Here is a 22,951-nt window from a genome sequence, read left to right on the forward strand (position 1 = left end):
CCCAAGCAATCTGCTCTGGAAACTTTGCAATAAAACATATTGCAAACTGTGTAATTTTAGCTTATCTGCCCAGAAAGAAATAAAACAAACTTGCCTTCTTAATGTGCTAGTCAGTGCTTTAATCTCAACGGTGCTGTGTGTTTTTTGTTCTACTCAGCACACTTACCTCAGCAAAGAAGAAACATTCTGCTTGCCAGAGGCTTGAAATCCAATAAGAATATTGACTAGAGACTCATAGCACAAGATAGCACACACATAATACGTTCTTACATCCCAAAGGAGGACACTTTCAGTAGATGAGTCAATGGATTCTCAGAAAAATAAAGGAATGCAAAAACTAAACTGATTAGGCAGATTCCAATCGTTATACATTCTGCCTACGACATAAACCAATTTGTCAATCTAAATACTTTTGGTGAGTTATTGTGATTCGGGAAAGCTGGAACTCCCCTGATATCCCCTGACTTCTTGTGAGCATGATACATTCTGAACAGTTCCCTAAGATTATTAAGGAAAGAGAAAAACAAATGCTTTCTCGGGGATTCTGAATCGTTCCATCTTCATGTAAACACACTGACAATGTTTGATTTCTATTTATGTATGGTGTTTGTAAAATACACTTTAAGTTTAAGGAACGGTCAAGACCTGCAATTATTCTGCGATGCTCAAAATCACACGGTGCCATTCCTCCCACCGACAACTTGACAGGGTTACAGATAAGCACACACGTAGAGACAACTAAGACCAATTATTTAGTGTTAAATCCTCAGGCAGTACAAGTTTATAAATACATCAAATGTTGCATAAAAAAATCAATAACAAAAAAAGTGCGATAAGGATCAGTAGTAGCATTATAATGTAGGAAATGTAACTCTATATTGATATCCTTTACAATATAATTAAATACCGGAATTCTAAATAAGATGCTTACAATTACTGTGCAGTATACAACATATCGCACAGTATGCTAGTGTAGCCTAGCCTCCCAGCCACTACTTCTCTGCCTGGACCTCTCTAGTGTAAGTCCTGTTAGGTGCAGGCAGTGGAGGGGTTAATTCCTTCCATAAGGCCGTGTGTGCTATTGCAGCTTTGGATGGTGTCATCAGTATCCAAGGGTGGGCCTTAGCAACTATCAGAGAGTGTCAGCCTGAGAAAATTATACTGATTGGTTCATCTAAAGTGAGTGATCACCAATCAGTATTCAACCTGCTCTGTTAAGGGGCAGGGTTACAGCCACAAATCTCAGGCTATGAGTCAGGGCACTCTCCTAAATTCAGGGTTCCTGGTTGTCATTCTTTCTCCTCCCCCTGTGGAGTGAGAAGCATCATCCTCCATCCCACCAGGAGATGGGAGGAGAGTCTAGCAGGCCTAACATGGGCCTAATTCCTGAGTCAGGGCACTGACAGAATGGGAAGAGAGAGAGAAAAGGATACTGTACTTTTGTTTATATCATCTGCATGCAATAAAGAGCTAGTTGTATCAGAACAAGTGTGAATCACTGTCTTGCTGCTGAATGAAGAACAAAGACGTCAGTATGGGCCATCCCCTGCTCATAACAGAGGATCCATACTGTCTGGAGGCGCTGCACCGAGGAAGATCAAGGTAATTTGCACCACTGTCCTGGTTCTCCCCACACCATTGCGGAGCACTCAGCCCTCCTGTTTTCCAACAGGTACAACACAACACCCTTACGTAGTAGCGAGATAAGAAGCAGACCCCCCCAATATCACTTAGGGAGGGGGTACAAGGGCTACACTAGTTTCAGTGTATGGCCTAAGTGCTATGTCAAGTAATGACCGCGCAAGCAAATGTCAAATGGATGCAAAAGAGCTTGGAGTTGTAACCTTCCCTATTCGGCTATAAGGGAATTTACAAATTGTCTGTGTTTAGGTGTAGCAGGGTATCCACTGGCTACTAAATCTACCCAATGGGCTGACAGTAAACCCTGGTGTCCACAGGTTTGCCAGTAGTTATCATGGGGTTTTCCCCCTTCATCCTTTGGTGCTGCGCTTGAGTGACAGCAGGGGGGTGGCATATCCTGTTGTGGCTGGGCCAATGGGATGCCCGTCCTCTGGTAGTACTTAAGGACATGACCGCCCTAAATTTGTGGTTGTTGTCCTTCCCCATGAGGAAGGCAGGTCACGTTGGGGAGCCTGAGATTGGGGCCTTCCCATGTGCTTTTCCGTCCAGGCAGGAGTAGAGTGACTATACCTCTGCTAGGGAGGTGGGGAAGAGCTAGGACGGCTGTGGGTGCCCTAGGCCCGTAGTGACTATCTCTGGTGATATCGGGGAGAAGAGACTGTGATCCGCAGGTGACTGCTGAGTACCTGTATTACTGCAATACAAGAAGTAATAAACCCGTTCCTGTTTTGCAATATACCTCCTGCCTGGTGTGTGATCTAATTGGGGGGTGAGTTAAAGTTCTACCGTGGGAGATCGCCTCCATATCCCTGGAGGCTACGGCAGACAGAGGCGCTGCACTGCTAAGTATTATGTAGGGTATGGACACCAGAAGTCTGTTCCTGTGCCCCAAAGACATCGCGGACGACTCAGCCCTCTTTTTACCAGCAGGTATGCACCACAAATAGCCAGTAATGGCCCTGATATGCGATTGGGGGATTGGGGGGTGAAACACAGTTACATAGGATACTTATAGTAAATTACCATCATCAGGAGTGCTGGTCTGTACAAGACTGGACATATATTCAGATAGTACAGATGGACACCAGGAGTACTGTAGTTTTTAAATAAACAGCCTTTACCATATTTTCTGGTACAGCACTTCATCAGCTGCAAACTTGCCGTCCCGAGGTGGCACATTGCTTTTGGCATTTAGTTTGGTTGCATTTAGCAAACCATACATAAGTATGCTCTTGGCAACCTTGCCTACCTATAGCTTTCCAGGGTCTCAGCAAGGGGTACCCTTTCTTACTATGGTAGGACAGGGCCTCACTTCTCTAGACCTCACTTTTATACAGCACTTCTTCATCCCATGATCCTGCTTAGGGTACTGTGCAATAACTCCTGTTATTCCTGGCTTCATATCTGGTCTTAGGACTTTAGCCAGAGCAACCCCTCTCTGTAGAGACATACACTGCTTCAGCTTCCTTGGCTAAGGGCCTCACTGTAAGGGACACTTCCCTACTCTGAAAAACAATAAAGTGAGCTTCTACCCCAACTTAACTACTCACAGTGTACTTTACATCTTCCCTGGTCTCTCCTCTCAGCAGCTGTCTCATGGAATCCTCCTGCTTTGTCACACCTCCCACACCCCCTGTCTTTGTGTAAGAAAGGGGCGGAGCTAAGATCCTTCCTGGTCATTGCAGATAACTGTCTAATGGAGCAAGTGTTTGGTACCTAACTCATATAGTAACCCCAATCAAAGGGGGGAGGGGGGCAGGGAGGGTTGCACCGTGTTTAGTGAATCTAGCTCAGAGCATTGTAATACACTTGCTGCAATGCAGTATTTTGCAATACAAATAGCGTTGTGACATTGTAAGTATAGTGAAGTATCTTCCCAAACATTCAGCACAGTTACCTATCTCTGCGCCATGCAGTTTTCAGCTGAAATACAGATACAGTATGTAGGAAGTATTTGCCATTCTGCGCCAAGCATGCAGTGCAATTGGAAGTGGAACTTCAGAAGTGCATGTCTCGCTAACATTGATGTCTATGGCTTAATGCCAGTAGTAGGTTTATCAACAGATACCCATGTGAGTTTCTAAATCTTCAATTTGTGTAGAGCTAGATTGTATCAGAAAAGATGTTTTGTGCATGGCACTTGCTGAGAACTAAAAAGTCCACCCCCATATTCTTAAATGATCTATTAATGTATAAAAGATATCAGTGTATCTCGAAAGCTCGCACAAATAAAAGCATTTCTTTAGCCCCAGAACGGTATTGATTATTTGTTTTTGATTATTAAGCTCGGCTAACATGGTACAGATACCTCTATGTTTTTATTTATGTAGCGCCATTAATGTAAATAGCGCTTCATAGCAGTAATACACGTGACATAATAATATTAAAAAAAAAAAAACAAATAACACATAATGGGAATAAACACTTCAGACATAAAAGTAACATTAGGAAAAGTAGTCCCTGCCCCGAAGAGGGATTTCAGCACCTCCAGAGTGGAAAGCAGTGGTGTCAGGAACTGCAAGCCGAGTACAGTTCCAGGACTTTTCGGGATTAGTCTCGGTCATCTAAAGGACTTGTAAAGTCTTTGTTTTCAGTGCTATTTCGACTAGGAAATGTTAGTTTGGTAGTCCTGACCCCCCAGTAAGTGTGTTTTCATATGTATAATTGTAATCCACTGTGTGTACGTCTGTTTCAATGGAATAAATGACAATTTGATTTACTTCTTGGTTTTGCTCAATGAATGGTCCCTTTAAAAAGGTGTAAATGCCAGGTCTCCCATGAGAGTATGTATGTCTTTATTAATATAGTGCCATCTGTGTACATAGTACATAGTACCTCACAGCAGTAATACAAGTGACATAATAATATAAATAACAAAACAAATAACACATAATGGGAATAAGCCCTTAGACATAAAAGTAACGTTAGAAATGTAGTCCCTGCCCCGAAGAGCTTACAATCTAAATGGTAAGTAGGAAGAACGTACAGAGAAATAAGGAGGGTGTTCTGGTAAGTGCGTCTGCAAGGGGCCACGGTCGATGTATGAGGCGTATAGTATCAGCCACGGAGCTACTCATATGCTTCATTAAGGAAGTGGGTTTTAAGATACACTGTAGGTCTTAAAGGTGGATAGAGAGGGTGCTAGTCGGTTATTGACAGTCAAAGTAATGGGAACTAGCGCAACGTTACACTACAATAAAGGGATATAAATCCTACTGTAAGCTAAAGGCATATGCAATGGCCATTGTTTTGGCATATAATTAGCTTAGTGGTATGGGTTATCCTCAGGGGAAAAAAACATCCATTATTGATTGACCGTAATGAGCCCTGACTATTAACCGCCCTCTGGGGATCTGGCCCTTTGTTTGTTACTACTGTATTAGGTATGGTTGTGGCCAATTCACCCATAGTAAACTTTCCTAGGTATCATCTCTTTGCTGGCACTTGGGAAATCTTTACATAGCATTCTCCCTTCACATAGATGAGACATACAGTAGCTTATATAAGAATTATGCTATGCTGTACATAGTGAGAATTGCATCACCATAATCAATGCTCAGGTGCAACTTGGTGCGTGAGACCTCAGCATTTTTGTACTCATCTTTCCTCCAAAAAAAAAAAAATGCCATGCCCATCGCTTTATATATATATAACATGGGAATAAATCGCCTCTTATCAATCATAACAGCTGAAACTCAGCTTCAACTGGAGCCAACACAGCTCTTATAAACACAATATTGTTTACATATAAGGGGTATACAAGCTGATTAAATGTTTGTTTTACTTTAATGTTGTATTGTTTATTGCTCAATTGTAAAATAACTCCCTTTTAATACCTTCACACTGTATTTTGTTTACCAGTAGAGAATGCGCACATGTGTGTTTATGGTACGCTGGCTTGGAAAATGGTAAATTTTATACCATTATTAATGCTTCTCACATCGAACGGAGCTACTTAAATTGTTCTGTTAAAGAATAGCATCAATCATGGTCCTCACCATTCATTTGTGCTGATGTTAAATGCTACTGCTATACCGTCTGCTCATAGATTGTGTTGTTTAATAGAAAGTGTCAGCTTCTAAACTATCAGCTTGTTCTGGCTCAGTCATGCAAGGCCTCTTGTCCTGACACAAGACATGGTTCTGTTTCTAAGTAATTCCATTTGTATTTGTGCTGCTGTCACTGTTGTACAAGAGATACAGGCGGCTATTGATTTTTTGCTTCTTTTCCATCTCATTAAATCTGTAAGCCCTTTGCAAAATGTAATATACAAACAGGCTACTTAATACAGCTTCCCAAATGATTTCCATTTCCAAGTGCAAAAGCACATGCGGCAAAAATTCAATCAAGGTCATGACAAATGAATAGGCTGAAGGTCCAAAGTCTTTTTCTACTTAACCCAGCACACATTAAATTGTAACACGCCTAGCAATATTGATGCTAACATTGCACACCAACATCTATGCCTATATATTTAATATTCTTATCCTATTTAGCCACACATTATATAAGTCAGGGGGGCAAAAACTGGGGGGCCGTGCGTAGCAGCGGTTACAGAGGCCCCGCACGCTTCCCGAAGGCATTAAAATTAAATGCCGGGGGAGCGGCAAAGGCCTCTGTAACTTCACTTACCTTGGCTCAGACGGCTTCTGGCGACGCGTTGCCATGGCGTCTTGATGTCAAAACGCCGGAGCCAAGGTAAGGAGGGGGAGCGCGAGGAGGGGGGGGGGGATCTGGCAGGGGGGCGTAGGGGAAAAAGGTTGTACACCCCTTATATAAGTTATGGTGGGTAAAGAAGTAGCAAAAAGCCTTCACCATACAGTGTACAGCGACTAAAAATACAACTTTGTGAGCACAGTCTGTATATACAACATGAAACATAAAATGCATACTGTATTTATTTTCATATAATATTCAAGGGATAGTTTTTTGCTTTGGCAACAATGTTACTAGAGGCATACAGAAGTTCACATGCCTCAGACAGGTCTGCAACCCTGCTTTTCACCATAATCTCTTAGCATACAGTGCTTCCACTGTAGCCAGGGATTCTGGGAAATGACATGCAAATGAGCACAGAGTGTCACTGCTAACTTCATGTCCATTTTCACATGGAAACCTATAACTATATGCCTGCTGTATTACACAGATTTTCAGCACAGCGTGGGTTAAAGAAGTGCATAGCCAGTAAAAATCTACTTACAGACAGCTGTTTAAACTTTTTGAGTCTCTTCAGTGTGACACTCTGGGCTCATTTGCATATCATTTCCCAGAATCCCTGGCTGCAGTGGAAGCACTGTATGCTAAGAGATAATTGTGAAAAGCAGGGTTGTAAACCTGACTGTGACACATGAATGCAGTGGCAGATTTCCCATCACGCCCGGGTCTAGGGCGGCAAAATTTGGGGTGGCAAAAATGTCCGCCCCCATATACATTTGCCGCGCTCTCTGGCTTATCGGCCCTGATGGTAAGTCACTTGCATATGCCAGGGCATATGCCACCTTTCTGCCGCCCTCCTCCTCCTTTCGATTTGCAGCGTCAAATGACACCACAGACATCACCAATGTGGTATCACACGGCACCTCGCTTCCATGGCAACATGATGTTTGCGGCGTCAAATTACGTCATAACGTCACGTTGCCATGGCAACGAGACACAGTGAATCAGAAGGAGGCGGAAGGTGGCAGAAAGGAGTCGGCCGGCATATGTAAGCCCCTAGGGGCAGTGGCGGATTTTTAAATCCGCCGCTGCGTGAATGTACTCAAGTGATATTTGTATTTGCTATATCCTTTTTAGCTAAGTTTCTGTTTTTCTGGGGTTTCTCGTTCTATTGTATTACTTTCTAGTCTTTGCAACTATAATATAGTAATAAAGCACTATTTAGAAGGGAAGTCTGGTACTAAGGCCTAGAAAATTCAGACAATCTTATCGTTTAGATATAAGGAGCATTTCATTTCCTTTGATTCACACTAAAATGTATCCATGTTGCTTCATTATAATTCTTACATTGTTACAGAAAAATAAAGTTTACTTTGATATAGTGTTTCATTTCGCAAGGAAACACCCATCTACAGTATATTCAATAAATAGTTCTTGCATGTTCAACCCATGCAAAAATAGCATTTTATTTGGTAATTTGATCCCAGGTGTAGAAATCCACACAGTGAGATAGAGAAAGACAGAAAAATGATCTCTCACAATCTCTCCCTCTGTTTCTTTTATGCAATGTTTTTTATGCCAGTTTTTTTTTTTTTTTTTAGCAATTTATCTGCATTGATAATTATTTTGTAGGATAGATTGCAATGAGAAACCAGCTAGGGGATCTGAAGAGAAAAGAGGCAGAAACAGTGTATAGATTTTAAGGTAGAGAGCTGGAGATGGAAAGTCCAGATAACAGAAGGTTGCAGACATCAAGATGGGAAAGAATGAGGGCACGTGTGTTAGCTGTAGAGAGACAGAAGAAATGGGGAATTTTCGCAATGTTGTGAAGGAAAAAAAAAACAGCAAAATGTACCACCAGTGTGAATATGAGAGTAGAAGGAGTAGGAGGATTCAAATTGAATACCGAGGTAACTTGCGTTAGGTAAAGGCTGTGTTATAGCATTATTAGTGAAAAGGTGTCAATCGGACAAGGCATAAATTAAGTATATTATTTTTTGATATTTTTTTAAGATGTAGTAGAAAGAAACAGAAAAAGAAAATTCTATTTGGTGAAGATGCCCAAAATGTTGGGAGGTCTACTGGAATGTTTACTTGGATAATGTGCTACATTGAAAAAGGCTTTTTAGCTGAGACCAGAACATATAGTAGATGGCTAACGAACACTGCAGAATGAGGAGTGTGAGGGTGTGGATGTGTATTCAGAAAGAACTGAAGGGTGGTACAGTGCCGGCCGAGCTCACTCTAATGCGGCTGCCCCCACAGTTTAAAAATAGCGCGGGCGGTGCGCGGGCTGTCTTCGGCCGAAACCTGGCCATTTTTTCCGCACCTCGGGCGCTTTCAATAGTAAGCGCCATTAGCGCTTATCTATTGAAGCGGCCGCCACGCGGGAAACTCCGTTTTTAAACGGAGAACAGACCCGCGGCTAGCCCGCTACGCTCCCGGCCAGCTCCCGGCAAGCTTTAGAATGAGCTTAGCCGGGACAATATATTGGGAGAATGAGAACTAACTGTTAAGATATGTGGTCTTTAAAAGGGTAACTGCAGATGAACTTGAAATTGATGATTCAAACACTGTTGTCAAGATAAAGAACAGATTGCCCTATTTTAACATGCAAATTAGCTAATTTATGATGAGTTATCTGGGTCAATACGTATGCTACTATAGGACTCTCTCTTTTTTCTCTCTCAAATTTAAACCAAACATATGAGAACAAAATTTGGGCAAGTTCATACATGTTTATTTGAGAGGCAGGAAGGACAGTCAGTAATACACTAAGAATGTCTAAATGGAAAAGGGGCACAAAAGGAAAGAAACTACAGTCTTTAATATGAGGTTAAAAATCAGATGTCAATGTACTCACAAAAGAACAAGGTAAAATAGTTACTCTATTGTAGAGATAGGTCTCTCCATATGTAGGGAGCCTCTGCCAAAAGGTTAGGTACTGTAGTGTGGTTATCCTCTTCCTTCTCCTACTGTGTGTGTCAGAACTCCACTCTCGCTCTAGTTCATGATGCGCATCAGTGGTGGAAAACACAGCCTCTTCTCAGATCAGCTACAGTACCTCTGACTGTCGGCCCTGCAGTGAATGTAATGCAGATGTGTAATACTGGTCTTAAAATAGGAGCATTCAGCTTGCACAAGATTCAGGTGGATACTTTAACAAAAAAATATGTGTAGCCCTGTTTCCCCACCCCCCTCTGGCAGATTCTACAGCCTACAGTAGCTACTGTGTGTGAATGGTGCATACAGGCTTTTGGTTCTGTTACTGATTTCTTTCTTGGTACTCAAAGCCTCCAGCTGTAGTGGGCTCCAGGGTATTCAAGAGATCAGCTCCCACCACTGCATACTTAGTCCACTCTGCCCAAGAACTGACACTCGGGCAGGTGACAGATGAACAAGGGTCTTTATTGTATCACTGCATGGATCTTACATCAGTGGTTCCAGGGTCTCAGAAGATTTCACACCTGGAAGGTGCATACCCCGATAGTAGAGGGTCCTGAGTTTTGATGTTCTTAAGCCTGGAGGCTTAAGCCTGGAGTGGGCCAGCTCATCCTCGCAATGGAAGAGGCTGAAAGCCCATGCTCTCTCCTTTCTCCTCAGAGCAAGACTAATTAAATTTAATACTCCCACATGGACTGTACCTATCCCTGATCGGCTTACACAGGCCATGAGTCACCACCTTACTTCTAGCACTTACAAGTGGAGCATAAGGGGGTCACTGGCCCATAGATTAACCTGTTACTGCCCTGAACGTACTAGGTGCTTACATAACAGATGCACTATGGGGCCAAGAGAGGTATTATGGGACATACCCTGTTACATATGAAAAACATATAACGATTGAAAGCACAGAAAAAACTGGTGGAATTGCTAACAAAGAAAAACAGGATAAGAAAATATAAGACGGGGAAAAGCAGTAACAGACGAAACAACAAGAAATTAATCAATCCCAAGATGCAGGATATGGGGAAAAAAATATAGATGTAACAAAAGTTTAAGGAAGATAAAGTAGCGACTTATGATTGGCAAATAAGGGTCGTAGAAAAGGCAATGCAAGTCATGGAGGATGGAAAGGCACCCGGGGAAAATGGAAATACAACTGAAATTTGAAAAGAACCTTGTGGAAGAAGTATAACAAATTTTGGCAACACTCTTTACATGCTGCCTGAAGGAAAGGACATTTCCAGAACAATGGGACATAGTTATTCTCATCCATAAGAAAGGAGACAAAGAAGACAGCAACCACTACAGACTACTTCCAATCATTTGCAAGATTTTTAGTAAGATACTCACTAATTGGCTACAATCAAAGACTTACTGAAGGTATTTAAGTGCCTCTAACTTAAGACCCCTAACTTATAACCCGTTTAGGAAGTGGCCGTAGAACACGAAATGCATCAGGATTACATTCACTACAGAGCCGACAGTGAGTGGTAGTTGATCTGAGAAAAGCCTGTGGATTCCTCCTCTGACGCACATCATGATATTCAGCATGAGCTGAGCTCCGAGACACGTCCAGGAAAGGAGAGGCTTGACTCCAGAAAGCAGACAAATGCACAGACACAACACTCTGGTATCCCATCCCCAACATTCACGCCACACAAGCCTGACATCTTGGCAGAGTCTTCGCAGAGACTTAGTTACTTAAAATATTAATAATACTTGCAATTTATTAATGTAACACTATTGTTTTGTTATAATTTCTGTCGCATCATTGATTTCAATTGTTGTATGGGACAGTATAGAGCATCTAACATTTTTTATTTAGTCAGTAATAGAGTGCTGTAGGCCACAATGCTTAAAATAAGAAATAATTAGGGGTTACATGAAATATTGTGCAATACAATGACATAGGAAGGAGTGTATCTGTGCTAGTAGGAAGTAAGCGACTTGGCAAGAACAAGAACAGAGAACGACTGGATGCAAAGGAAGCCCCATACTGTAATGTGAAACTGCGTCCGGGTACTTAAAGGGCACAGGTACATGGAATCGGACATTTGGTTGTGGCGTCTCACTGTGACCAAGTCTCCACCGTTTTGCCAATAAGGTAAGTTAATTTGAGGTTTTAGCAGTGAGAGGGTTGAGGATGTGGGGTTTTAGAGTAAGGGATTAAGATTTATAGGATAGAATATTAGGGTAAGGGGTTAAGGATTTTTGGATAGGGGTTTAAAGTAAGGGCTTAGGGTAAAGGCTGAGGATAAGGGGTTTAGGGTAAGGGTTTAGGATAAGGGCTTAGGGTAAGGGCTTAGGGTAAGTGCTTAGGGTAAGGGCTGAGTTGCTTAGGGTAAAGGCTGAGGGTAAGGAGTCAAGGTTTTTAGGGTAGGGGGTAACATTGGAATTAGAGGTTAAAATTAGGGGTAGGCGGCTAACATGGAATTAGAGGTTAAAATTAGGGGTTTTATGATAAGGGGTAAGGATAGGGGGCTTACCTTGGTGGCAAAGCGGCCGGTGGAGAGATGTCCCTGCAGCGAGGCCAGTGGCGACTAAACGACCGCGAACAAATGTCCTAGATCGCAGGTACAGGTAAATGTTGGTGTAATTTTCTGTGAGTTCATTATTTCATTAATATGCTTCAATGTTTTTTTTATTTTTTATTTACTGTATGTTGTTATGGGATAATAGGTTCACAAGGATATATATACATACAGTACCAATATGCATTATATTATAGATTGTGTCACAATACATAAATGATTGAAAAGAATAGTCCTAGTTTTTCTTTATTGGGCTTTATTCTTTTACACCCAAGGGTACATATGGGGGATTTACAAATGGGAGTTATATTTCTAACTCCCCAGGCTGCAAAACATATAAAGTGGTGCAAAAAGGACATCATTTATCAGAGAAAAATCTCCAACAGGTAATGGACTTTTCCTTCTATGTGAAATCTTGTGCTACATTTTTTATTGCCTTGGTTTTGCAGCCAGTAACCTTTTGTTACTTAGTATTATAGACATTCCTATTAATGTAAAGGGTCAAATAAAAAAAACAGAGCTATAATTTGTAATGCTGATAACATGTGGAATACCAAAAGTACGTAGTATTATCAATAGAATTGGGAACATAATCAAATCCTAATGATTAGATCATGTTGGATGTGAAAGTTGTTACCATAATTGACTTTTTAGTTGTGTATAATCTGAGTCGACATCATTTTCTGCTGCAGTGTGATTTGCATTCTAGGCTCAGAATACCCCAAGGAAATCTATTGATTAATATATACAAAAAAAAAAGAGAAGTAATTTGAATTGATTTGCCTTTTTCCACGAAATCAGTGGTATGATTTATGTACTTTTTATTCTTGTAATAACCCAAGATATCTCTTGGTAAATACTAATCTATTTAATGAGCTTTCATGAAATGTAAAATGAATATTTAATGATCCATTTTTATGAAAGGTTTGAAAAACATCATATTCTGTTTGCATATTTACATGCTCCCTTCTGTGATCGCTTTAATTAAGGTGTACTTCGCACGGTGAGCTATGCATCATGCTCCACTAACTGGTGCATGCACCATTACTAAAAGTGCTCGTAATCAATTTTGGCCTCTTAAGCACCACTTGCAACAGTTACTAACACGGGGAGTGATCACATGGATCAAAATGAGAAGTTAGGAAGTAGTTACATTGATTCATATATGATAGTAGTGTGCTTCAAATTAAACTAGACACTAATTTATATTAGACGTAAACATTAATTGAATAATGGCCGTTCAATATTTAGGACCTTTGCCAGTAGCAGCTGTCAATGTGAATTTCTCAGGTATAGTATAAGACAGGGGTGAGCAAACTTTTTATGCCGAGCCCCCCTTTTCATCCATGAAATTTCTCGGGCCCCCCCTGCCTGATGTAATCAAAATCACATGACGTCAGCGCATGTGAGCTGGTTCAGCCATTGAGGGCGAACCAGCTTTGTAACGCCCCCGCCACGCGTCTACAAAAAAAGTATTTATAGCACAAATTACATAACTTAAAAATAAATATTATAATATTTGTCTAATAGCGTTCCCATTTCTGCTGTATTATTAATCTCTCTCTTCCCGCCACATTAGAACACCTCAGGACCTCTCTAACCTCTTCCAGTCTCTCCCTGTATTTCTCACTCCCCCTCCAGTCCCTCTCTATTCCTCCCCTCAGTGTCTCCCCCTCCCCCCCCACTCTCTTTCCCTCCCCCCAGTGTGTGTCTCTTTCTCCCTCCCCCCATTGTCTCTCACTCTCTCCCTCCCCCCATTGTCTCTCACTCTCTCCCCTCTTCCAGTCTCACACTCCTCTTCCAGTCTCTCCAACTCCCTGTATTTCTCACTCCCCCTCCAGTCCCTCTCTATCCCTCCCCTCAGTGTCTCCCCCCACTCTCTTTCCCTCCCCCTGTGTGTCTCTCTTTCTTTCTCCCTCCTCCTAGTGTCCCCCTCCCTCCATTGTCTCTCACTCTCCTTCCAGCCATTGCCTCTCCCTTCCCCCAGTGTCTCTCTTGCACTCTCCAACCAGCTATTGTTTCTCCCTCCACCCGGTGTCTCTCTCACACTCTCCCTCCAGCCATTGTGTGTCTCTCTCCCTCCTGCCAGTGTCTCCCTCCCTCCCACCAATGTCTCTCTCATCCCCATCCCCATGTAGCTCTTTCACCCCCCCTCCCCATGTCACACTCACTCTCACCCCCCTCCCCATCTCACACTCTCACCCCCCTCATGTCACTCACACCCTCCCCATGCCTCAGTCTCACACTCACTCCCCCATGTCCCAGTCTCACACTCACTCCCCCATGTCCCAGTCTCACTCTCCCACCCCCCCATGTCCCAGTCTCACTCCCCCCCATGTCCCAGTCTCACTCCCCCCCCATGTCCCAGTCTCACTCCCCCAACATGTCCCAGTCCCCCCCCATGTCCCAGTCTCACTCCCCCCCCATGTGCCAGTCTCACTCCCCCCCCATGTGCCAGTCTCACTCCCCCCCCATGTGCCAGTCTCACTCCCCCCCATGTCCCAGTCTCACCCCCCCATGTCCCAGTCTCACTCCCCCATGTCCCAGTCTCACTCCCCCATGTCCCAGTCTCACTCCCCCATGTCCCAGTCTCACTCCCCCATGTCCCAGTCTCACTCCCCCATGTCCCAGTCTCACCCCCCCCATGTCCCAGTCTCACCCCCCCATGTCCCAGTCTCACCCCCCCCCATGTCCCAGTCTCACCCCCCCCCATGTCCCAGTCTCACCCCCCCCCCATGTCCCAGTCTCACCCCCCCCCATGTCCCAGTCTCACTCACCCCCCCCCATGTCCCAGTCTCACTCACCCCCCCCCATGTCCCAGTCTCACTCACCCCCCCCCCATGTCCCAGTCTCACTCACCCCCCCCATGTCCCAGTCTCACTCCCCCCCCCCATGTCCCAGTCTCACTCCCCCCCCCCATGTCCCAGTCTCACTCCCCCCCCATGTCCCAGTCTCACTCCCCCCCCCCCATGTCCCAGTCTCACTCCCCCCCCCATGTCCCAGTCTCACTCCCCCCCCCCCATGTCCCAGTCTCACTCCCCCCCCCATGTCCCAGTCTCACTCCCCCCCCCCATGTCCCAGTCTCACTCCCCCCCCCATGTCCCAGTCTCACTCCCCCCCCCATGTCCCAGTCTCACTCCCCCCCCCCATGTCCCAGTCTCACTCCCCCCCCCCATGTCCCAGTCTCACTCCCCCCCCCCATGTCCCAGTCTCACTCCCCCCCCCATGTCCCAGTCTCACTCCCCCCCCCCATGTCCCAGTCTCACTCCCCCCCCCATGTCCCAGTCTCACTCCCCCCCCCCATGTCCCAGTCTCACTCCCCCCCCCCATGTCCCAGTCTCACTCCCCCCCCCATGTCCCAGTCTCACTCCCCCCCCCCATGTCCCAGTCTCACTCCCCCCCCCCATGTCCCAGTCTCACTCCCCCCCCCCCATGTCCCAGTCTCACTCACCCCCTCTCCCCATGTCACACACGCAGGAAGCAGGAAGCAACGAGATGCTGCTGTGTACTGTAGCACAGCGCAGCACAGCGCCACCTAATGGCCAAAAGAAAAATTGCAGCTGCAGACGGCTTTTTTCCCTCTGCTCCTGGCAAAATCGCCGCTGCTTCCTGCGCCCCCCCTAAACAATCTTGCGCCCCCCCAGGGGGGCGCGCCCCCCAGTTTGCGCACCGCTGGTATAAGATACCAATTTTACCGTGCCATTTTGACATATTGACAGTTTTAAGATCAATGAGAGAGAGAAGTCAAGAATTCAACTGCAGTTTGTGGATGTTTTGGTTGTGTTTGCGTTTTTGTTTGTGTTCTCTCTCCACGGGCCAAACACTTTGACGGACTCTGATGAAAGTTTGAGGGTACCTTTCTCCCATCTTAACTTAGATCTGCCAGAAGTTTCAACCACATCAGTGCAGCCCCCCCATCTTGGAATTATTTTTTGGTTTTTGGGAGTGATAGAAAAAAATTTTCAACGGTACATCTCATCGACCGGATTCTTGATACAAAAGATTAAATGTATTATTTTGACACGTGTACTACATTTTCAGACAATTTGCTTTAACTGCTTCAGAGAAATTAAATATATGTAAAGAAAATAAATTGGTAACTACGGTTAAAAACACACCTGTACAACAACAACCTGTAGATTTACTTCTAGGTGACAGGGATAATTATTCACTGCAGAACAGGTTTTTGATTGGTTTTCAATGGTAGCCACGATGTCAGTATAACGGTTCATACCTCACGGCCTTATTTAGAATTTAAATTGTGCGCGTTGATTTTTGTTTTTCAACTAGGAGTTTTTATAGGCTCGTATAATACCACACAATAGCGTGAGACTTAAATAGGGTTTTACCTGAATATTGAGACCACTAGGACAACTTGTTTTGCCCGTGTTTGCTTCCGTGTTAGGAATCTTTGTCCTACCAGGTTTACTCGCTCATCCCACAAAATACAGTATTTTTTGAGTAATATAACATACTGTATAATAGTGACAATACTACTAGCACGTTTAAAATTGACAACAAAACATTAATATTTGGATTATAATATTTTGATTTAATGCTGACTATGGACACATTGGGACTAGAGATGGGACAACCAGTCCAAAATCCGCTTCCCGAATTTTTCCGAATTTGCCATTCAAAATCCGTTCCGAGGTGTAAAATCCGTTGACGGTTTGTTACAGTTTCAATCCACGTGGATGAATCCAAAACCGTTTTGGATACAATCCGTTAGTGGATTTAAACAATCCATCTGCGGATTCTGCAATACGCTGCCGGAAAGCAATCTGCTTGCGGTTTGCTGAATCCGCACATTAGATTCTTAAAATCCGTCACCGGATTGCGGAATCTGCGGAAGTATAGTTGGGGTTAAAAAAAAAAAAAAAAATACGCGGTGAATCCAAATCCACCAAAAAAAATCTCTAATTGTGACCTAAACTAAGTTGAGACATTGTTGTTACACTCCTCCTCCTGCTCTATCATTTGGTCAGTGGAAATTCTTGCAGTGTACAGTATGAAGTGAATTAAAAAAAAAATCAGATACCTCTTCAATAAACAATATTGTTTCAAATGTCTATGTGTAAATAAGATAATTTTATTTATTTATTTATAAAAATATTTTACCAGGAAGTAATACATTGAGAGCTACCTCTCGTTTTCAAGTATGTCCTGGGCACAGAGTTAAGACAAATAATACATAACACATTGATCCTTCAGTGCAATGAATGGCTGGTCACCAGGCATGGCAATTACTCACCAAAATTCTCTCCTCCCCATATGTCCATGGTGGTGTCATACTTTCCCAAGTGATTGAACCAGGACTTTTCTATCACAAACAGACCTCCGGCTATGACAGGAGTCCTAGGATATAAACGGGAAAAGGTCAGCTCAGTTTCCAGCTGTAAAATAAGAGATCAGTAACATAGTGACATACAATACTTGAGTGGAGAAAGACTCTAGGGCTGCTAGGTACCAAAGTGTCTCGGCTGCAAAACGTGGAACAAAAATGCAGTTTTTAAAATTAGTATATTTCATTGGTACCAATAACTACCTATGTGAGTAAGGGTTGCACATATCGGGTGTAGGGCTGATCACAGCAGAAGATAGGGCTGGAGGCTAGTGTCCAATAAAAAGTATTTATTTAAACATCAAAGCAAACAGATACAGGGTCCTCTGACGCGTTTCTCTCCCGACGGGCACTATTAGTAAAATTCACATTAAAGCAGCTTCATTACCTTAACGGCTAGCCGCTACGGTAACTATTTTTTTTTAAACTAGTATCCGGGTGCAGGGGGTGTCCTGAACTGAACCGCATTGATTTCAGCCTCGGGGACACCCACAGCCCAGTACTTAAATCTCCCGGTCACGTGGACCGTGACCCGGAGGATTTTAAAATGGCGGGGACACCAGCACCACATAACGGGGCCAGTATCTCGAGAAGTAGGGGGTCCCCGAGGCTGAAATCATCGCCTGTAAGAGCTGTGCAAGGAGACACAGCGTCTCCAAGCTGCTTTTCAAAGCTGTCGTTTAAACAAACAGATTCAGGGCGATAGACTTAGAAAAATAACAAGTCGTGTGATCTTGCATTTTTTGACCACATTTTAAAAAAAGTGTTTTTTCTTAGTGAATATCGTTTTGACACACAATTTAGTGTGCGGCAAAACAATGCAAAGTCGCTTGGCATTAGGCATTGAGGCATTGAGGTTTAGTGAATGAGCCCCTTAGTTGTCAGTGGATTAAACAGTATTATGTTCTTTTTATAGCATATAGGATAATATGGAATATGGGGCCCCTACTCTTTTCAGTCTTCATTAATAATCTGCCTACAGCTTGTAAGAATCCAGGACAGGAAGGGAGCAGGATCATCAGGAACACCCAGAAAAAAACATACAATAACAAATCATAGTGTAGTACTTATGGACAATTATGGGTCAGAATTCAAGAAGAAACTTGGCTCTTACGGATCGCCTACTTACAAGAAGCAGGATAAAAAACAGCGTTTTTGTATGTAAAGTTGAATAATATATTCCTCCGCCTAAGATAGCAGCATACAGCAGTCACTGATGATTGTAAGCTGGATGGTGTGATCGCCGGGGCTTTCGCTCTCACAAACCAGCAACCGCATTCATACAGAGAGAAGAGGGAAACATAGTGTGTACCAGGTAACACTAAAAATTTATAGAAGAAGCATAGAAATGTGTACTCACAATGCAACGTGTGAGCACATTCACATAAAGGTTTCTTGGATATCAGGCAGCTACATACACGACTTAGCAGTTGGAAATGTCCTCCGCTCCACTCAGAAATCCCATCTGGAGCAGGCTATCAGACCGTCAGTGTATGATGCAGCTGTACTCTGTCTCCTTCCTTAGCTTGGCTCAACGCGTTTCACTGCATCCGCAGCTTCCTCAGGAGAAATATTTATATTTATAATTATTGCTCCTTAGGAAGCTGCGGATGCAGTGAAACGCGTTGAGCCAAGCTAAGGAAGGAGACAGAGTACAGCTGCATCATACACTGACGGTCTGATAGCCTGCTCCAACCCCAGAGGCACTGCTGCTGCGGCTCGGCGAGTCTTCCATACCCCCTGATCTTTCCATCCTTACCGGAAAAGGCGTCACTCCGAGGCCAGGAAGTGACGTCAGACGCCATCTATCCGGACGAGGGGGCACCCTCGAGGAGGGGATTTCTGAGTGGAGCGGAGGACATTTCCAACTGCTAAGCCGTGTATGTAGCTGCCTGATATCCAAGAAACCTTTATGTGAATGTGCTCACACGTTGCATTGTGAGTACACATTTCTATGCTTCTTCTATAAATTTGAGAGTCTCCGGTAGGTTGTTCCATTTGTGTGGTGCACGGTATCAGCAGGAGGAGCGGACGGATTCTTTGTTGAACTTTGGGACTGTGAACAGTCTTTTTGAGTCCTATCTCAGGTGATAAGTGCTGCATGTGGTAGGAGTGAGGAGCTTTTTCCAATAGGCGGTTCGCTTGCCCAGAAGTATTTGAAGGCAAGACAGGAAAAATGTAGTTTGCGCCTGGATTCAAGAGATAGCCAATCTAGTGCTTTGATCATTTTGCAGTGGTGTGTGTTGTAATTACATTGTAGGGCAACGTGGCTTATTGAGTTGTAGAGCGTGTCTCGTTTGCCAAGGTGAGTTTGGGTGCCGTACCATGTCCCCATAGTCTATAATTGGCATTAGCATCTGTTGTGCGATACGGTTTCTGACCAGCGGGCTTAGGGAAGATTTGTTCAATATGCAACCCAGGTGTTAAATGGGAATCAAACCATATGCCTAAATATTTAAAACCAGTGAGCGGGGAAAGAATGGTGTTAGAGTTGGTTCTGATTTGTAGCTGTGTCATCGGTAGCTTTAGAAATGTAGCCTTAGAAAAATCAGATTGAAGAACATGTTAAAGGTCGGAGACGCTAGGGCTGTGTGCATATAAGATTGTGTCAACTACATCCATGTGTATTGATGTGGCCTTACAAGCTGTATGAAACCCAGTGATTCAGTGTGGCGCTAAAACACAGTGATAGTGATATTTAAATAATATTAAATGATATATTGTGTAACTGAAAGAAACTCTCAACCTTCCAGGGAATATACACTGATTCCCTCACAAAACGTATGAATCCAGGACAGGAAGGGAGCAGGATCATCAGGAACAGAATTGGTGACGTCCTGAAGTGAGGCGACGCCATCTTGGTGCAGCAGCAGTAGATTAACTACACGACTTGTATCTGATTTTTTGCTATTAATGCCATTGCTTCACATGATATACTTACTACACGCTGTTTGTAGATACCTTGGATATGATCTAGCACTGGGTTATTTTCCTTTACACCTTTATTACTAGATACAGTATGATCCGAATTCAGCATAGAGTATATTGGTTAATATACTCCTGTCCGGTATCCACAATTTCAGTCCTGATTCTAAATGTACATCTCTTAGTCAGAGGGTTAATTACTTATTAGGTATAGTTGATTACACATTTTCTATGAGGTAATATATTATATAGATCAGCGGTGCGCAAAGTGGGGGGCGCGACCCCCAGGGGGGTGGGAGATTTTGCAGGGGGGGAGCGGGCAGTTGCAGAGGGCCTGGGCTCTTCCCCCACGCATTTAAATTAAATGCCGGGGGATCGTGTGAGTCTCCTGCAACTGTTTACTTACCGGAATTCAGACGGCTATGACACATCGCCATAACGCCGTGGCGCCATGTGACGTCACACGCGCCAAATGACACTGCGTGTCACATGACCCCGCAGCGTCATCTGACGCAGATGAAGGTAGGCGTGGGGGGGCGTGAGAGCCGGAGGGAGAGAGACAGGGGGGCGCAGCACTAAAAGTTTGCGCTCCCCTAATATAGATGGGTCAAATTTGATAGTCAGCATAGTTGTTTTTTACGTGTTTTACTACTCTGCATGAGCAGTGCCCTCTCTGCAAAGTAGAGGTTTCACCTAAACTCTGGTCGCACAGATTGCAGCGCTGTAGATTACGGAGTTGGATACAGTCTGGGGATGCTGTTTGCCGTGCCTCCCTCTAGCAGTGTGTCACGGTGTCCCGGTCTGTTGTTGTCTTCCGTGGCTGGTTCAGCTTAGCTATTGCGGATCTCCTCTGCTCGCGCAACTCGTCAGAGGGTGTCCAGCCGGTAATCGGATTCAGCCTCAACTCGTGACTGATTCAGCTTAGCTGTCGTGGGTCTCCTCTGCTCCCGCAGCTCATCAGAGGGCGTCCAGCTGGTGATCAAATGCAGACTCAACTCCTTGAATGGGGAGAGAAAAGCTACAGATGCTGTACAGGTTGAGGGCTCTCATTATACACGTTTCACCTGTGCAGGCTTCCTCAGCGGTATAATCAGGTGTTCTGTCTTGTTCATTTATATACCGGTCGAGATGGAGAGAATAATTCCCTTGTTAAAAATCATGATTCACATTTCAGATATATAGCATTGGTTTAAAGAACGTTTGACATACAGTATGCAGATAATCCTTCAAGATTTGCATCAAGAATTTGTATGTGGCAATATTTTATAGATGGGTTCACACTGATCCAAAAACAGTCCATTATACTCTAATTGCTTTAATTAGCTCTTCATTGTGAGCATAAAAAGTAGACTATCAACCAGAAGAATGCATCAGTAAGGATTCTTGCTAATGTTATAATGAATAGGTGGGTAATAAAAAAGTAAATTGCTATATAATTGTAAGACTACTGGAAATACAGACATATAAATCCAGTGACAAAAGAAATTATTTTTATGGGCAGTAATATTGAAATACCGATGAGCCTTGGAAGAGAAATTTTGCAATAGATCTATGCAGGACATTTAGGAGAGCAAAAAAGAATACAAAAAAGGTAATGTATTGGCTGGGAATAAATGAATACATTGCTAATGTTGTAGAAAACTGTTTTTCATGCTTGACATACAGACACATCGTGCCAACAGGCAGAGCCACTGCTGTCTCACCCTTTTGCCCACAGAGTTTATGAGAAGCTAGGTCCTGATTTACTTACTTGGAGCTCAAAGGATTATTGTAAGGAATCCGCTCCTGGCTTTGATGCTAGCCTTGCAGACCTCTACAGCTTACAAGGGTTTCCTCTGGCAATCAATGGCACATGTGCTGCCTCTCAGTGCACCTTCTGCCCTGTGCTTCATCATTGGAGGAATGCTCACACACCCTCCCCCTGTGATTAGATCTTTGCCCTTTATATGCTGGGCTTTGGCACTGAATCAGAGCTGAGCATAATTAATTTCCTGGATGTTACTGTGTTTAGCCACAAGCCTCTTGGCTTGTCTCATTGTGTACTAACCTCTCTGGTTTTTGTTAGTGTTCCTGAGTATCCTGAGGCCTGCTGCTACGCTTCCCTCAGAGGCCTGTGTTCCTGAGTATCCTGAGGCCTGCTGCTATGCTTCCCGCAGGGGCCTGTGTTCCTGAGTATCCTGAGGCCTGCTGCTACACTTTTACGCAGAAGCCTGTCTTCCTGTGTCCCTCAGGCCTGCTACTATTCTCCACACAGAGGCCTGCTTGGGACGTCTGTGCTGAAGCGTTGGTTATCCCCGACGCTACCCCGCGGTGTACTTCGGACAGCCTACTGTCTCCCCCTGCTGAGACCGGCGTCATGGGCCGAGGCCGCTCCTCGCACAGAGGCCACTCCCGCGCTAACACTCCTAAGCTGAAGCGGGGAACTCCTGTCTACCTGTTGCCGAAGTCCTGCTTGAATAACGACGATGCTGCCTTCTCCAATCCTGACCCTGCTTTGTATGACTACGAAGTTCGCACTCTGGACCAGTCTGCGCGGTTTAAGATCAGTGATTTCATAACCCCACCTCAGCCCCACGGTCCGGCCTCGGTTTATGGCTAGCACAATCGTAACAATTATTCATTAGTCAAAAATGTGTGTTCTCTGTGTCCATAAATGTATACAGTAAGCAATACTATCAGTAAATCTGTGATAGTAAGGCCGCATCTGTACTCCCTGTGTTGCGCGCACGGCGTGAAGAAAAGTCTGTGCCTCTATGAGGCAGGCCATAGAGCGCGCGCGATTCCCGGGAAGACAAAATAATTTGATTTTGTCACACGACGGCCGGGTCACGTGAGCGGTTCAGCCAATGAGGGCAAACCGCTCACGTGACATCATGGGCACGCCTCCGGCATGCCTCCCTGTTGCATT

At 44.1% G+C, this 22,951-nt stretch overlaps 1 protein-coding gene across 4 annotated transcripts in view; it reads right to left on the reverse strand.

Moving 5' to 3' along the window:
* GALNT14 (polypeptide N-acetylgalactosaminyltransferase 14) overlaps positions 1 to 22,951 on the reverse strand; it is a 500,522-nt gene that overhangs the window by 36,755 nt on the left and 440,816 nt on the right. For all 4 annotated transcript variants that reach the window (XM_075595460.1, XM_075595459.1, XM_075595457.1 and 1 more), the window contains one exon: positions 17,029 to 17,132. In XM_075595460.1, the coding sequence (XP_075451575.1) occupies positions 17,029 to 17,132 (104 nt within the window). The remainder of the gene's footprint in view (positions 1 to 17,028; positions 17,133 to 22,951) is intronic.

The sequence above is a fragment of the Ascaphus truei genome, chromosome 4, assembly GCF_040206685.1.
Source record: "Ascaphus truei isolate aAscTru1 chromosome 4, aAscTru1.hap1, whole genome shotgun sequence".
NCBI lineage: Eukaryota > Metazoa > Chordata > Amphibia > Anura > Ascaphidae > Ascaphus > Ascaphus truei.